This window comes from Phocoena sinus, chromosome 2 (genome assembly GCF_008692025.1).
Source record: "Phocoena sinus isolate mPhoSin1 chromosome 2, mPhoSin1.pri, whole genome shotgun sequence".
NCBI classification, from domain to species: domain Eukaryota; kingdom Metazoa; phylum Chordata; class Mammalia; order Artiodactyla; family Phocoenidae; genus Phocoena; species Phocoena sinus.
The window spans coordinates 34,085,182-34,099,479 of record NC_045764.1 but is presented as its reverse complement, the minus strand read 5'-3'; the positions used below and the strand labels follow the sequence as shown (position 1 = coordinate 34,099,479).

Genomic DNA, 14,298 nt, shown 5'->3' with positions numbered 1-14,298 from the left:
GAGGAGAGGAAAGGAATGGAGCCATCCTGTCCTTCCCAGCAGCCTGGACGAAGGGAAATAAGCCACAGGGCAGCATCCCGGGCTGCTTGGGGAAGTAAGGAAGGCTTGGCGCTCGGTTCCTTTGATGGACTCTGCCAGAAACGGGAGGATTTCACTTGGCAAGAGAAGGAAGTGGATGGGACTTCCTTGGTGGTCCAGCGGTTAAGACTCCGCACTTCCACTGCAGGGGGAGAGGGTTCCATCCCTGGTCGGGGAAGATCCCGCATGCCGAGCTTCGTGGCCTAATTAATTAATTCAAATTAAAAAAAAAAGAGAAGGAAGTGGATGCTGCCCTGTGTCCTCAGGGAGCAAGGAATCTGCTGAGTCCTCTGACAACAGAAAGCAAGCAGCTTTATCAACCAAAAGAGTGCCAACCGTGGGACTGAAACCATACGGAATTAGTCTGAAGCAAGTGGACCCTCATCTAAAACAAGTGGAGTGACTGACAGTCTTCCCAAGGCCAGTGGCAGAGCTGCCCACGCACCGTGCCCACCTGGGAGAGGGGAAGCATAGTGAGCGGTGGGGGGGCCTCCTCTGGTCTCTTCATCCTTCCTTCCGCCACCTTCCATATCCCCAGTCCCAAGGATGAGGTCTTGGCTGTTCAGGCGGAAATCCTAGAACCAGAAGCTCCCCGGGCTACAAAGCAAGGACAAGTGACAGCCCTCTCCCCACGCCAACCTCCCAAACGGCTTCCTCCCCTCCTCCCCGCAACCAAAGGTGGCACCCGATTCCTACCCCAGTGACCATTTCCCCTCCTGCCTAACCCAGCACAGCCTCCAAACAGATGCCCAAGTTCCAGCAACCGGGCCCCGTCCCCATGCAGGTCCGAGAAGCCAGCCTCCTGCGTCCGTTAACTGCCACCTGGTCAGAACCACTGCCTGAGGGACCTTCTCTCACCCAGGCCCACCTACCTCTCTGCTCACAGCCCCTGGGGCTTTGCTCTCCAACTGCCCAGCCGGGACCACGGAACCATTTATCCCGGGAAAGTCAGGGCCCGGGCCTGGGTCAGAGCCGGCAAAGAATGAGAAATGGATGCTCCTTTCTCACTCAGAGGCTGGTCTCAAATCGGATCTCAGGCGCTGATGGCTGGGATGCTGTGAGCCGGACAATGGTCTCACAACCTGCTCTGGACAGGTGACTCAGGGCAAATGTGTCCAACCTGGCACCGGCTCACTTGGAGACTCCCGACCTGAGCCATCTGACTTCTCTGTGTGAAGACGCTTGGTCCAAAAAGGCCGGGCTGCCAGCGCTGGGAAGCTCGGCTCAGAACAAAGTCCACCATCTGCTGGGCTGGCAGAGAACACCCAGGAGGCCAGCACCGCCCAGAACCCCAGAGCCCAGCGAGGTTCCTCGTTGGGGTCCCAGTTGACCCCTGCCTTCCTTGGATAACCTGGAAGTGGCTGGGAGGGCAGGAAGGTAACAAACGTTACTCAGTGCCTCCAAAGGGCCTGGCATAACGTCAGCTCACACTATCTGGCCGTCCGTCGTGTAAATATTACCATACTCATTTTACAGGTGAAAAGGTCATTGCACAGAGATTCACTGAGTACCTACTATGTGCCAGGCCTGGTGACCCTGGGTCATAGGCCACTACTGGTGCAGCAAAATCCAGCTCCTTCCCAGAGGTCACCTAGCTAGCAAGGTATCACGTCAGGAGTCTAAACAAGATCCAGCCAACTCCAAAGCCCAGGCTCTTTTCATAGCATCACGCTGCCTCTCTATGCCAGGCTGTCCTTAAAATAAGAAACTGGCTCTCAGGAGCCAGTCGGGTCCCCACTCCAGTTGTGGGCATCAAAAGGGATGCCTCCAGGAAATCACTGGAAAAAATAAGTTATGTAACAAGTTTGAGCCCGTAGAAACTTCTGCTAGAAATGCAAATTCTCAGGCTGCATCTAGTCCTCCGGAATCAGAAACTCTGGGGGTCGGGCCTGGCACTCTGCTTTTGCAAGCGCTCAAGTTTGAGAACCGAGGACTTCACTTACATAGAGCATGTTGAGAACAGCGGCACAAAGGGACAAGGCGCTCTGTGTGTCCTATCGGGATTCTCATTGCATGACAAGAGTGCTTTTCCCCCGCATGTCCCCTTGGAGAGCCTGATCTAAGGGTGACATTTAACCCGTCTGCCCCTTAATGACCATCCCACACATCTCTCCTAAGCACGGTCTCTGTGAGCTGTTTGTATGTGCCAGGCCGGGACTTCTGTGTGGCCCTCTCTTCTAACAAATGGAATGCTTTCCTCTGCTCACCACTAAATGTTTCAGGGCTGACGGGAGGCTTTAATGAGGGTGTAGGTGCAACTCGTAGGAAGCCCTGGGAATTCCATGCAAGGCTTTGGAGATCCAGCCACTGCTGTGGGAACAAGGCCCACGGTCACAAGGGAGGCACTTTGGGGATAAAACTGCCTTTGTCAGTGGGTATAGGGGGTGGTTCCACACGGCAGGGCTGAGTCTGGGGCGCAGTGAAGTAACTTCTAAAGTGCAGGAAGCCTGGGCCTCGGTCAGTGTTGCCTGCTCTGCTCACACCTGCAGTGTAGTCAAGGCTGGGGCCCGGGCATCAACTGCCCAGGCTGTTTCACTGGCAGAAAGGCTGGGGGGCGATCTGGTAGCCCAGGTGTGAGGAGGCCAGCCTTGCCCTTCCCAGACCCCACAGCCTCCCTTATACGCTTTGTCACCTGTACCTGAATCCACTTCCTGCCTCTCCATTTTTTTTTAACATCTTTATTGGAGTATAATTGCTTTACAATGGTGTGTTAGTTTCTGCTTTCTAACAAAGTGAATCAGTTATACATATACATATGTTCCCATATCTCTTCCCTCTTGCATCTCCCTCCCACCCTCCCTATTCCACCCCTCTAGGTGGTCACAAAGCACCGAGCTGATCTCCCTGTGCTGTGCGGCTGCTTCCCACTAGCTATCTACTTTACATTTGGTAGTGTATATGTGTCCATGCCACTCTCTCACTTCATCCCGGCTTACCCTTCCCCCTCCCCGTGTCCTCAAGTCCATTCTCTAGTAGGTCTGCATCTTTATTCTCGTCTTGCCCCTAGGTTCTTCATGACCTTTTATTTTTTTAGATTCCATATACATGCGTTAGCATATGGTATTTGTTTTTCTCTTTCTGACTTACTTCACTCTGTATGACAGACTCTAGGTCCAACCACCTCACTACAAATAACTCAATTTTGTTTCTTTTTATGGCTGAGTAATATTCCAGTGTATATATGTGCCACATATACAATGGAATATTACTCTCCATTTTTTAAAAGTCTTTACTGAATTTGTTACAATATTGCTTGTGTTTTATGTTTTGTTTTTTTGGCCCTGAGGCATGTGGGATCCCAGCTCCCTGACCAGGGATCGAACCCACACCCCCGGCGTTGGAAGGCAAAGTCTTAACCACTGGACCACCAGGGAAGCCTGCTGCCTCTCCATTTTCCCTGCCCAGACCTTTACGGACACAGGGTGGTTTCCCTCGTGGTGGAGACTGTATCATATCTGTGCCCTCCAGGACCTCTTCCAGAAAAAGGAGTCTTCCCTCTGCACCCTGACAGTCTCCATAGGCGAGCTCATTTTGTGCCTGAAGAAAGGGGGGAAGATGCAGCTGGGAGAGCCCCACCTGGGTGAGAAATGGGGCCCGCCCGAGCTACATGCCAAACTCAGACAAGGTCTTCCTATGGGATCTTGGTCACGTCTCAACTTTGGTTTACTCATCTGCCAAATGGAATTAAAAACTCCCACCACGGGACTTTCCTGGTGGCACAGTGGTTAAGGATCCTCCTGCCAATGCAGGGGACATGGGTTCGATCCCTGGTCTGGGAAGATCCCACATGCCACGGAGCAACTAAGCCCATGCGCCCCAACTACTGAGCCTGCACTCTAGAGCCCGCATGCCACAGCTACTGAAGCCGAGCACCTATGGCCCACGCTCCGCAACAAGAGAAAACACCACAATGAGAAGCCCATGCACCGCAACGAAGAGTAGCCACCACTCACCACAACTAGAGAAAGCCCGCGCGCAGCAACGAAGACCCAACGCGGCCAAAAAATAAAAAGTAAAAAATAACAAAAAACTCCCACCGCAGGGTGTTAGAGGGAAGGAGACAACAGGAGAGGGAGCCCCTGTGAACAGCTCTACAAACTTTTGCTGTTAGAAGTAACCACATGCTTTTGTTTTGGTTTTGGAATACAAGACACCAAGGAGATTGAGGGTTTGGGCAAATGTCTCCCTCACCTTGGCACCTTCATGCATCTGTCACAGCTCAATGTGTGCTTTAAATGAATTAAAACATCACCCTCTGATAATTATTCTTGTATCTACTTCTTTAGGGAAATGGTTCAAGTTTCTATGAAAATAATTTCGATTATCCATGGATTTCTTCATTAATGTTGTTTTCAACACAGATATTGTAAAAATGTAATAACATAGCAAGTATATTGCAAAAATGTAATAAAGTATCTAAAAATGTTTCATAAATTATCAAACAGTAAAAACATAAAAAAAGAGGGCTTCCCTGGTGGCACAGTGGTTGAGAGTCCGCCTGCCGATGCAGGGGACATGGGTTCGTGCCCCGGTCCGGGAAGATCCCACTTTCCGTGGAGCGGCTGGGCCCGTGAGCCATGGCCGCTGAGCCTGTGCATTCGGAGCCTGTGCTCCGCAACGGGAGAGGCTGCACCAGTGAGAGGCCCGTGTACCACAAAAAAAAAAAAAAGAAGAAAGAAAAAAAAAAGGATTGTTTTTTTTTAGAGCAGTGTTAAGTTTACAGAAAAATAGTACAGAGTGTTCCCGTATGCTCCACTCACGGTCTCTCCTATTATTAACATCCTGCCTTAATGTGGCACATTCTTACCATTGGTAAATCAATACTGAGACATTGTGATTAACTAAATTCCACAGGTTACATCAGGGTTCGCTCTCCGGGTTGCATATTCTATGGGCTTTGACAAATGCTTAACATCATGTATCTACCATTATGGTGTCATGCCGAGTAGTGTACCACTGCCCTTAAAAGCCCTGGGGCCCACACATTACTCCTCCCCAAGGCTTTGCATTGCTTAAGTCCAAATTCTTTACCACGTCCGGAAAGACTTACATGGCCTTGCGGCTCTTAGTCTCCCCTTTCCTGAACAAGCCAAGACCATGTCACTCTAAGGCTTTTGTCCAAGCTGTTTCCTCTTCCAGGAATTTCCCACTTCCAGATCTTCCTATGGCTGTCTCCTTCCTGCCTTGATATCCTAAATGTGGCCTTTCCTCTCCACCCCGTCTACACTGGGCCCCGGCTACTCCCCATCTTGTCTCCTTTTCTTCATAGAACTCATCACCATCTGAAGGTGTCTTGTAGTCCCCATGGACAGTCAAGCACCCCAAACAGGAATTCACCAGCTTTGTTCACTGCAGGGTCTCCAGCCCTACGACACGCCTGGTCTAGAAGGGCTCAGTAAACACTTACTGAATGAATCAACCGCAAACCGAATGAATAGATAAATGACTAGTGCCATGTAACGAGCTTCTGTGCTCGTTTGTATTTTAGCGTTTACAGAGAGCTCTGGCAGACATTTTCTTCATCTAATTTGTGTGATTAGGCTCAGATTTACATGGAACTTCAAAAACATATTCACACCCTCTCTCCTAGTCTCTCAAGGTCACTGATGGGGACAGAGTGAGAATGTTCTCTGCAAGGGAAAAGAGTTCATTTCTGAGAGCACCAATAACCGTTTGGATTGGCCAAGCAGAGTCACTTGGTTTAATTCATAGCTGTGGGATGAAGAAAAACACTTGGAGATACAGAACCTTGACTGACGAATAATAGGAACAACTGGGACTTCCCTGGCAGCCCACTGGAGAGACTCTGAGCTTCCACCGCAGGGGACACAGGTTCGACCTCTGGCCGGGGAACTGAAATCCCTCCTGCTGCGTGCTGCGGACAAAAATAGTAACGATAATAATAATAGTAACAACTGTCATCCGTGCAGCACTTGCTGTGAGCCAGACACTGCACTAAGTACCGACAACACAGCATCTATCTCCCAACTCTAATCGTAGGGTTGGTGCCATTCGTTATCCCTATTTTCCAGACGAGGAGGGGAGAAAACAGTTTTCCCAAGGCACGGAGCCAGCCTTTGAACCCAAGGTTATCTGACAACAAAGTCCAGGCAATCCTGGCCCTTGGAATAAACGTTGAATAAATAAACTGTACCGAGTTGAGCGATCTGGAAATCCCTACCCATCCCCGGTCGTGCAGTCACATGGGTGGGAGGTTGAGAAAGGGTTAAACACCAAACCAGGAGGGAAGGATTGGTGTCTGGGCGGTGCTTTTTCAAGGCCAAGATCAGGACGGTTTGCACAGCATGCTTCCCCTTCACCAGGCCACAAGAAAAGGCCAGGTATTAATGAATGACACACCCAGGGGGAGGAGAAGGCGCTGGGGATGTTTCCACTCAGTAAGATTTTGGCAGGAACCGTGTGTTCGGTCCAAGGTTGTAGAGACAATCAAGTGCCCCGTCTTTTCTGGCTCTCACAGGATGCCAGAGGTCCCCCAGCCGGGGGGGCCCGGCCCCCTCCAGAGCGTGTTCACACAGGACAGGGGACGAGCCGAGGTGGAGCAAGCCTGTCCAGCCGGGGAGGCTGCCCGTCCCCCTCCTGCAGTCCTTCTGCCCACACAATTATCTGAGGAATGCTGCTTCCTGCCTTGCATCAGAAAGCAACATTTTTAAATTTGAAGAAATCCCTGCTTTCTCTTCTTCATTTGTTATTGTCGTGACATGACTGATTCAATAAGTAAAAATTTTCAGTCCCTGCCCGAGGTCGCAGACTGTCTCCCTTGGCTTGAAGTTCCTCCAGACTCTTCGTGCCTTCTCCCACCTCCGCGCCTCGGCACACACTGCGCTTTCTAACTCCCAGAACCCCTGCTTCCCGGCCAGCTCTGCTGTGTTTTTCAAGGTTTGGCTCAGAGTCATCTCCTCCAGGAAGTCTTCCCTGACACCTCCCTCCCAACTCACTGATGGGATTAGGAGCTGCCCTTCTTTTGGCGGGGGGTGGGGGCAGTTGAGAGGAGAATGCAATTTTTTATAATTAATTTTTATTGGAGTATAGTTGCTTTACAATGTTGTGTTAGTTTCTACTGTACAGCAAAGTGACTCAGCCATACGTATACACATATCCCCTCTTTTTTGATTTCCTTCCCATTTAGGTCACCACAGTGCATTGAGTAGAGTTCCTAGTGCTATGCAGTAGGTCCTCATTAGTTATCTACTTTATACATGGTATCAAGAGTGTATATGTGTCGATCCCAATCTCCCAATTCCTCCCACACCCCACGTTCCTCCTTGGTATCCATGTGTTTGTTCTCTATGCCTCTATTTCTGCTTTGCAAATAAGATCATCTGTACCATTTTTCTAGATTCCACATATATGCGTTAATATACAATATTTGTTTTTCTCTTTCTGACTTACTTCACTCTGTATGACACTCTCTAGGTCCATTTACATCTCTACAAATGACCCAATTTCGTCCCTTTTCATGGTTGAGTAATATTCCATTGTATATATGTACCACATATAGCCAGAACATGGAAGCAACCTAAATGTCCATCAACAGATGAATGGAAAAAGGAGCTGTCCTTCTGTACACTCAAAGCTCTCTCATCTGGGTCTTAACCGCTAACTGTGAGATCCTTGATGCGAGGGACTGTGTCTCCTCTCTCTCTCTCTCTCTCTCTCTCTCTCTCTCTTGCCCTACACAGTCCTTGGCACAAAGTGGATGTTAAATACCTGTTAGAGGAAGAGATGAGAAGAAGAAAAGAAACAGGGCAAAAAGGCAGGAGGAAGGAAGGAGAGAGGGATCTTTGTGGTCAGATGCATAGCCGCAGATATAATATAGACGTAGAGACAGACGGGATGCATATGCCCAGGGATGCATATGCGCACCACTGCCGGGTCTGTGCAGGAAGAGCGCTGGTCCAGGAGTCCAGAGGTCTGAGCCCTTACCACGAGGCTGCTGCGGACTGGCTGTGTGACCTGGGAGAAGCCACGCCCCCTTCTGAGCTGCAGATGTCTCCTTTGTAATGTGTGATTATAAGACTTCAATAAGAATGCTGTCGCTGCCTGACGTGCGGTGGTGTTTCCACAAGCATCAGCGCTGCCTTCCTTCAACCGCACTCCGCCCGCGATGCCCCAGACGCCATCCACAGTGGGAAGGACAGCATGCAGGGTGCCGGAGCCGGAAGTCCCTGCGTCCGGACCCTCTCCATTGCCATCTCATTCCATCACAGCTGTTCAGACACTCGAAACGTATCCGCCCTACACTGCATGGTACCCATCTTGGTTGCTTCTGTGTCCATTTTCCCAGCGACAGATGCACGTACTGCCTCCAATTCCTGGACCCGTCTGGACTGCATCAGGAAATAGAAGGCAGCCCCAGTGAAAACAGCTTGGTCCCTATCACCCTGACCCCGTGGGGATCCCCCTGTGAGGCCCTAGGACACACGAGTATATACAGAGCCTCGGCATGGCTCTCCCCGCCACCCAAGGGTCCAGTTCCCATGAAAGGGCACCTGCCCCATCTCCTCCATCCTGGCCTGTGCCTAAACCCACTGACAGACCCCAGAGCCCCAACCTAAGCCCGTGCCCAGTCTGCACCACTAACTATATCTGCTTCCCCTCAGCCCCCCAAAACCTTCTGCTTGGTGCTGTCCCCTTCTCCCAAAACCCCAGCCAAACTCTGCACTTGAACCCATTGTGAGGCCTCCCCAACAGACTTGGGGGCCTTTACCACCAAGGGTTCTGCCCTCACGGCCAAGGCAGGACAAAGCAGGTTCTGTACTTTATTAAATCAGGCCCTTAAATCTAGTGACATGTTATATATTATTAGGAAAAACTGAAAGCAACTGAGAAGGGGAATGGAAGAGCTCTCTGGGGTGAGAATAATGTTCCCACCATGCTAAGAGTTTGTCTTACACAGGTGTATCTATTTGTCAAAATTAATCAAATGGTACACAAAAGATATGTACATTTCACTGTGTGTAAATTTTACCTAAAAGGAGAAGAGCAGACAAATCCTGAACTTGATTTAATTACATACATGTTGAACTGTTTAGAAGTGGAGTGCAGTAGTGCCTGAAACTTATTTGGAAATGTATTCAAAAAATAAGATGCATGCATGGGTGGATGGATAGAGGGGCGGAGGGTCACGTGAGAAGGCAAATGAAGTGTTACTTGTGGAAGCTAGATAGTGGGTATGTGCTTGTTGACTACAGTTCTTTCCACCCTCCTGTATGTTTGAACGTTTTTAATAAGATTTTGGAAAAAATACCACTGAAAGAAATCTAAAGGGTCCATAATGTGGGGACCATAATGGTGATGGTTCTGAAAACTTTGCAGGAACTGAGAACCCTAACCCCAAGTGGAAACGTCAGCACAGGAATCAGCCTGTACGTACCTCAGGATCACTATTGCTATTTTTCAGCCACATGCTAAGAACTCAAGCTTTAGAATGAAACAGACCTGCCCTGGGTTCAAATCTCAGTCCCGCCACTCACCATGTGGATAAGCTCCCCAGGCCTCATTTTTGCTTACCTATACGATAAAGACAAGGCATTGGCCTCATAGGGTTGTGGGGGGAAGATGCAGTGAGTCAGTGCCCATCAGGGTCCTAAATCAGCGCCTGGTGCTAAAAGCGCCCAGGTGGAGGGAGGTGCTAGTATTTGCAGAGAGATTTCCAGGAGGCACCCTCGGGGGGGTTGGCCACCAGATGTGGGGAACAGAGAGAACCGGCTGACACACGGAGAGAGGGCTGTTGAGACCTGGCCTCACCAGCAAAATCTCTTTTCCCCTGAGCTAACAAGTCACCAGGATGATTTTTTAAAAGATTCTGCAAGGAAAACAGACTGGATGGAAGGATGCTTACAGAGCTCACAGTGACAAAGTTAAGCTCGTAAGATTTGAGACAGTTCTCTTTTCTCATCCTTATTCTTCGGCATGCTGTTCTCTTTACCTAGAGCTTGCTTCCCTACCTCTGCACCTGACCTCGCTCCCACACACCTGCACACAGCTCAAAGGGCACCTCCTCAGGGAGGCCCGCCCTGACCACTAGACTAGGCCGGTTCCCTTGGTAGAGCCTCTCATTGCAACTAACCCTCTTTGGTCTGTCATACAGCGTGAAATCAGTCAAAAAGAGAAAAACAGATATTGTAAATTAATGCATATGTGTGTGGAATCTAGAAAAATGGTACAGATGAACTTATTTGCAAAGCAGAAATAGAAACACAGACGTAGAGAACAAACGTATGGACACCAAGGGGGGAAAGTGGGGGTGGGATGGATTGGGAGATTGGGACTGATATGTATACACTACTATGTATAAAATAGATAACTAAGGAGAACCTACTGTATAGCACAGGGATCTCTACTCAATGCTCTGTGGTGACCTAAATGGGAAGGAAATCCACAAAAGAAGGGGATATATGTATATGTATAGCTGATTTACTTTGTTGTACAGCAGAAACTAACACAACACTGTAAAGCAACTATACTCCAAAAAAAAAAAAACCAACCCTCTTGTCATATATTGATGCTTGTATGATTGTTTATCTCAAGTCTCCCATCAGATCATCAGAGCCCAGAACGATGCCTGAAGCACAGACTGCTCTAAATAAATAATCTGTTGAGAATGAATTCCAAGTGTTTGAGATAGTGACTTCACTCTTTGTAGGTTGAAAACTAAATAGAAAATCTGTGGTGGGGTGGGAAAGGCAATAAAATAAAGCCAGCTACATCCATGCCTGTCTCAGGCAACATTATATACCTCCTTACCATTAAAGGTGGAGGGCAGGGCTTCCCTGGTGGCGCAGTGGTTGAAAGTCCGCCTAACGATGCAGGGGACACGGGTTCGTGCCCCGGTCCGGGAAGATCCCACATGCCACAGAGCGGCTGGGCCCGTGAGCCATGACCGCTGAGCCTGCGCGTCCGGAGCCTGTGCTCCGCAATGGGAGAGGCCACAACAGTGAGAGGCCCGCATACCGCAAAAAAGAAAGAAAGAAAGAAAGAAAAAGATGGATGGCAGCGTCCAAAGTGGTTTTACTTTGTTTTGGGGAGAAGAGCAGGGGTGAGGTGGGAGAAAGCATACAGCAGAATTCTCCTCAAACCCCACCGCCTGCCCTCCAGCCCGACACAGACCCTCCCTCTGCATCTCACAGGCCCGGCCCCTCCCTGCTGACAGCTGGCCATGGGGACTCACAAGGGCCCCCAGGTATATCTTGATTCCATTTTCTGCTGGAAGGAACGGAGGCACCTGGGGAGGAGATCACGTGACGCAACTATTGCTGGGGGTACAACCAACCACCCTGTCACATGCTTAGAATCTGCACGTGGGGAAAGGCAGCGCTGGAAAGGTTCTTAGAGACCATCTCTCCTTAACACCTTCCATCCACCTTACAGACAGCGACAGTGGTCCTGGATACGGGAAGGAGCTTATCCAAGGTCACAATGCTGTGTAAGAACGTAACTGAACAGGTGTCCGTGCATTGAACCCCCAACCTTCCAGCTGCTGAACTCAGAGGAAAGAAGGGACTTGATCACCGACGAGGAGTGATGCTGTGGGTTGTTGTCCCAGGACTGAGTACTCGTTCCCACAGCTGGCACACAGGTTTCCTGGGACAGCTCAGAGCGGAACCTCTCTCCAGGACTTACCCTCAGCTGAAGGCAGCAGTCTCTCCCCAGGGCAGCCCACATGCAGTGATGGGCCATTGCAAGGGTACAAAGCCCCATGGGATCGGCTGGATTGGCTGAGGTTTGTGTTGGAGCAGCCCAGCTCCTCCCTCTGTCCAGTTCTGCTTCCCTCACCCCTCCCAGGTGCCCAGGGACACTCTCCAGTGAACTTCCTACACGCACCAGGGAAACCCAACCAAAGATGGTGATGCAGCCAGGGACAGGAAGTGGTAGGACCCCATGGAAATAAAAATGAATAAAATGGTTTCAGCAAACATCAAGTACCTACTAAATACCAGGTGAAGTCCAGTCCCCAGTGTAAGAAAATGCATCCTGTACTTTATCTCTGAAGTTTGGCCCACCTTCTGCCAAGAGAGGGAGGCCATGGCCACTTGGGACCCTTGAGAACTCCTTCTTTCACCCCCAAGGGCTGGGTGCTCTGTGAGGGTTCCTGTGTCACGACAGGGGAACAGGGGAGCAGCTGCTTTGGGGGTTGAAACATTCTCTGTATCGCACAGATGCTGCTCATGCCATTTCACAAGCTTCATCTCATTTACGGCTTCTATAGTCCTGTGTGGTAGGAATTTATGACCCCTGTTTTGCAGAGGAGGAAGCTGAGCCATAGCGAGGTTAAATACCTTTCCCCACACCAACTAGCCTGTTCATCTCAGAGCCAAGATTCCGTCCCCACAGCCCGGGTTCTGGGCCCCTGTGCCCCACTGCCTTTCTTCAGAATTCAGAGAATTCTTTAACAGAACCTAACCAAACGGATCCCAGTGTTCTAGCCGTCTCTATCATATCTTCCTGGAGCAGAAAAAGTCAGAATGTGCCTTTGACTCGCCTTGCTCTCCTTTTTAAAGAAAACCACGTGTTTATTCTCTTATGCCAAAGTTACGACAGAGCTGAAGTTTTGCCAAGTGTTGACTTTAAAAGCTAGGCTGAGGGGTTAAAATCCTTTTCCCTGATGTCTGTTTGTTTATGCTTCTGGAGCAAAAGAAGGAGGTTGTCATAAGAAATGATCTGATCCACGGGGCTGTACCTGCAGCAAGGCAGGGAGTCCGGCCGGGGTACCTGGCGCCCCTCCCAGGGCTCAGATCCATGAGGCTCAGGGGGCCCCCTGCTCCAGAGACCTGCTCCCCCGTCTCCCCCAGGTGCTGAGCAGCTCCCCCTTCTGTTCTGCATCCTGCTAGAAGCGGAGCCCAGCCATGGGGACCCTGACAGCTTTGAGCATTTAGATATTGATATCCCCACCCCCTGAGCGTTGCCAGGACCACTCACAGAGGGAGAATAGGCAGGTAGAAAGCAGCTGCCCTGGCCAGGGCTCACTCTCATCCCCCTTGGGGGTCCTGTGATACATCCATCTCTCACCCCTCCACCAAGCAGCCTAGTGAGCATTCAGCCAGCCTCTGTGAGGACAACGCAGACAGACTGGGAGGGACTGTGTCCCGCTGCACCACACACGTGCACACACACAGACACACACACACACACACACCACACACACCACACCACACGGCATAATCAAAATTATGCTTCCCTAGGTTTCCACCCCTCGGTGTCCAAAAAAGAATGTCAGACCCTCCATCCCCACCTCCCCGTGAAGCCCCCGAGAAGCAGCCTCACTCACCGTTCTCCCTTCCAGGGAAGAGTCTCTTCTGCAAACTCATGACGGGGGCTCCAGGGATGAGGGAGCACCGTGACCAGTCCCTTCTCAGTATAACTGATTCACTTTGTTATAAAGCAGAAACTAACACACCATTGTAAAGCAATTATACTCTAATAAAGATGTTAAAAAAAAAAAAAAAAGAAGAAGAAGTCGCGGGGGATCAACGGCAGCTTCTAGGGCTGGGAGTATTTGAATGGGAGTTAAAATTACAAAGTAACTCCTCGTTAGAACTGTTTTTCCTCGGCAGGGAGGGAGGGAAAAAAATCCCTTTCCCTCTGCCAGCAAATCTTTAACATCTCAAAACGGTCGCTTCCAACTCCTGCCCTCCTTGCGAAGCAAATGTGTAGAAGGCGATGTTATTTCACTGAATCAAGCCCTCAGATCATAAGCCTTTTCCGGTACCACAAACAGAAATGTAAAACCTCAAACTTTCCCTTGGCCTCGGAGTCTGTCGTGAGCGGGCAGAACACGCTTTCTGAGATCGAACGTATGGGAAATGTGCTAAACTTGTTAGATCATCCCAAGCCCTCAACGCGGCTTTCCCCCTCCCCACCCTACATCTTTTTTTCTTTTTAATGGGTTCTGGTGTGTTTATGTAATTGCGAAGGACAAACACAACACCTCCAGTCCTTTGCCCAAAGTCGAAGTGATTCATTTTCTCCTTTACACACGCCGCACACAAACACAGTGCCTGTTTAATCCAAGTGAAAACGCCTTTCATAAAATCTGCAAAGGGCTGGGGCAGAGCGAGGCATGGTGAATGCAGCCTGTGTCCTGAGAAGGGCAGTTGGGCTTGGGGGAAGGTGGAGGCTGACTCTAATCAAGGCAAACAGAAGGCGCTCTGACTCCCGCCCATGTCAGGACAAGGAGGGATGAAAGAAAAGTGGGCTCAA

General features: G+C 50.0%; 1 protein-coding gene across 2 annotated transcripts in view; it reads right to left on the bottom strand.

The window, feature by feature from the left end:
• The window catches only part of IL16 (interleukin 16), a 116,336-nt gene extending 102,612 nt beyond the window's left edge, over nucleotides 1-13,724 (bottom strand). For both annotated transcript variants that reach the window (XR_004348445.1, XM_032622599.1), the window contains exon 1: nucleotides 13,367-13,724. Coding sequence is in view for 1 of the 2 variants with exons in the window: in XM_032622599.1 (XP_032478490.1) it covers nucleotides 13,367-13,406 (40 nt within the window). In the remaining variant the exon portion in view is untranslated. The remainder of the gene's footprint in view (nucleotides 1-13,366) is intronic.
• Nucleotides 13,725-14,298: the final 574 nt, after the last annotated feature.